The sequence below is a fragment of the Plasmodium reichenowi genome, chromosome 6, assembly GCF_001601855.1.
Source record: "Plasmodium reichenowi strain SY57 chromosome 6, whole genome shotgun sequence".
Taxonomy (NCBI): Eukaryota; Apicomplexa; class Aconoidasida; order Haemosporida; family Plasmodiidae; genus Plasmodium; species Plasmodium reichenowi.
Window position 1 is genome coordinate 172,987 of NC_033651.1, and position 3,297 is coordinate 176,283.

Genomic DNA, 3,297 nt, shown 5'->3' on the forward strand with positions numbered 1-3,297 from the left:
TTTTTTATAGCTAAACACACATAAGAATATATGTTATGATAATGAACTGAATATATAAAAAAATAAAAGGAACATTACATATATATATATATATATTATATATATATAATATATATCATATTACATAACTTGTTAAACTTTTCATTTCGATAATTCTTTTTGAGCGTTATATTATATATATATATATATATATTTATATATATATAATAAAAACATATATATGGGGGAAAAAAAAAATTTTTTTTATTAAAAATTAATAGCACCAATAAATGGTTCTTATTACATAATATAAAAAAGTATAATCTACCCCATAATAATTTTATATTCACAAAACATATAATAATAATAATAATAATATATTCTAAAGAATTTCATATACACTAACTCATTATAAGGTGAGGGGTGAGGAAAAAAAAAAGAACTAATAAAATGTTTATTAATATAATAGTATATATTTTGAACTATTCAATTATATATATATAATTATATTTATTTATTTATTTGTTTGTTTAAAAGTTTTATAAATGTTGTAATTCTTATTTTGAGGACCTTTTTACAAAGGATGCACAACATATATAATATATATATATAATTATATAATTATATATTTATATTTATTTATATATTATGGTTTCCCTATTAAAATATAAGAAACATAAAAACAGGAAAAGACCTTTCATTCATATTAAAAAAGATATAAATCCATAAAAATTGGGAAGGACAATTTAACTAATCATTTTGCTGTTTATAAGAAATATATTTTCTTTTTTTTTTTTAAATGAAAAAAATATGCATGGGTAATATGATATATTAAGATAAGGAAATCTTCAACATTATAATGTATTTTTAAAAAATTGAAAATATAAATAAATTATATATACATATATATAATATATATATATATATATATTTATATGTACATATCCATTTTACAACTTTTGTATATTTTGTTTTTATCCTGGTGGTGATAATTTCATAATATATTCAATAAATATATAATTATTAAAATATATAACAAATAAAATTATATATTATATTATACATATAAATATAATATTTACTTATATTCTACCACTTTAATATATATATATATATATATATATATATAATAATTTGATAAAACAAAACAAGCATATATTAAAATCTTAAAAAAAAAAAAAGGATAAAAAAATACATTATATGTTTTCTCTATAAATATTATTTATATATTATATTATTTTAATATATATATATATATATATATATATATATAATATTTTTTTAAAACAGCCATAAAAACAAAAAATTATAATAATAGAAATATAAAATAAAAACAATACTTTATTTTTTTTGTATATATATATATAATATATTATAATAAAATAATATAAATTTTTGCATTATTTTTATTTATATTTTCGCTACTAATATATTATTATATATATTTATATATATATATATATATAATAATTAATTTATGAAATGATAAAATTTTTGTATGTTCGTCAAAAAAAAAAAAAAATATTATATATAAATAAATAAATACCAAAAAAATAGTCCTATTTTTATTATAGCATATAAATAATGATAATAATATATATATATATAAATAATACATTTATATAAAATAATATAATAATATATATATATATACATATACATATATATATATATATATTATAAGTACAATTCTACAAAAAAAACCATATAATATTATGTAAATATGTAAGTTCTTAATTTTTTTTATATGTTTTAAAATTCATTCTTTTGATATAATAATATAAATATTATTATATATATATATTATTATATATATATAAATATATTTAATATTATATAATATTTTAGTAAGTATTTATTTTATATATATATATATATATGCATATATATTTATTATTACCTATATATATAAAACAAATAAATACGTTTTGTTCTGTTTTATAATTTTTAAAAAATATATAGGCAGGCAGCAAATATATAAAAACATATAGTTTATTTTTTTTTTTTTTTTTCTTCATGTATAAATTTGTTTCTGAATACCCAAGTATAATTATAATATATATACAATCTGCTCCTATATGTTGAATATTATTTCTTATTTTTAATTTGTATGATTTTATATAATATTTGTAACCATGAATAGTTTAAATATATTATTTTTCAATAACCTAGGAGAAAATATTTTAAAGTTCTTCAACCCCAGTTTCAAATATGCAAGAAGTATAACAAAGAATTGGTTTTTAATGAACCCTACTCATTTCTTTATAGCTTTATTATCATATCTTATATTTGTATTTATATCATATATATATTATATTAAGTATGGAAGTAAAAGTAGACATGATAAAACCCTAGCAGCAAAAATTGCACCCGCTATAACAAGAAGCCACAAAAGTACACCTCTAGAACGGATGGTTGAAAAATTAACACCCTCCTACAATCTTTTACAAGTAAAACGAAAAGGACATAAAACATATATAAATTAATATACATAAATTGATATACATAAATTGATATACATAAATTGATATACATAAATTGATATACATAAATTGATATACATAAATTGATATACATAAATTGATATACATAAATTGATATACATAAATTGATATACATAAATTAATATACATAAATTGATATACATAAATTGATATACATAAATTGATATACATAAATTAATATACATAAATTGATATACATAAATTGATATACATAAATTGATATACATAAATTAATATATATATATATATATTATTTATATTATATATTTTTATTTTTTTTTCTAACGTTAGGTCTTATTCAGCTTAATTATCACATTGCTAACAGTATACGAAGCAAAGAATAGACGTTTTTCTTTATTTTACAATTCAGTTGATTTTTCCAAAAAAAATATCGCCTTGTGCTGCTGGCTCTTTTACTTGTAATAATATATAAAATAATGCAATATATATTTAATTTAAAATATATATATATATATATATATATATATATATTTATTTATTTATTTTTTTTTTTATTTTTTTTGTACAGGAACAAATTAGTAGATTTTGTTGACACAATTTTAATTGTTCTGAGAAAAAAATGGAACCAGTTTACCTTCCTACATGTTTATCATCATTTATCAGTTTTTCTAATCATGTGGGTAAACACAAGTGTAGGATATGATGGAGATATTTACTATATTATTGTAGTGAAGTAAGATAAAAAAGGATGAATGCATTATTTGTTATATATATTATATATATGTGTGTGTCTTTTTATATGGAGAAACATATACAATTAAATACAATAAAAAAATAAAATAAATAAATATAA

At 15.5% G+C, this 3,297-nt stretch overlaps 1 protein-coding gene across 1 annotated transcript in view; it reads left to right on the forward strand.

Moving 5' to 3' along the window:
- Window positions 1-2,114: 2,114 nt before the first annotated feature.
- PRSY57_0604500 (long chain polyunsaturated fatty acid elongation enzyme, putative) overlaps window positions 2,115-3,297 on the forward strand; it is a gene marked incomplete at both ends in the record, with an annotated part of 1,521 nt that continues 338 nt past the window's right edge. Inside the window, 3 exons of the mRNA XM_020114586.1 lie at window positions 2,115-2,429; window positions 2,775-2,902; window positions 3,013-3,177. Of these exons, the coding sequence (XP_019970657.1) occupies window positions 2,115-2,429; window positions 2,775-2,902; window positions 3,013-3,177 (608 nt within the window). Of the gene's footprint in view, window positions 2,430-2,774; window positions 2,903-3,012 lie in introns of the transcript that reaches the window.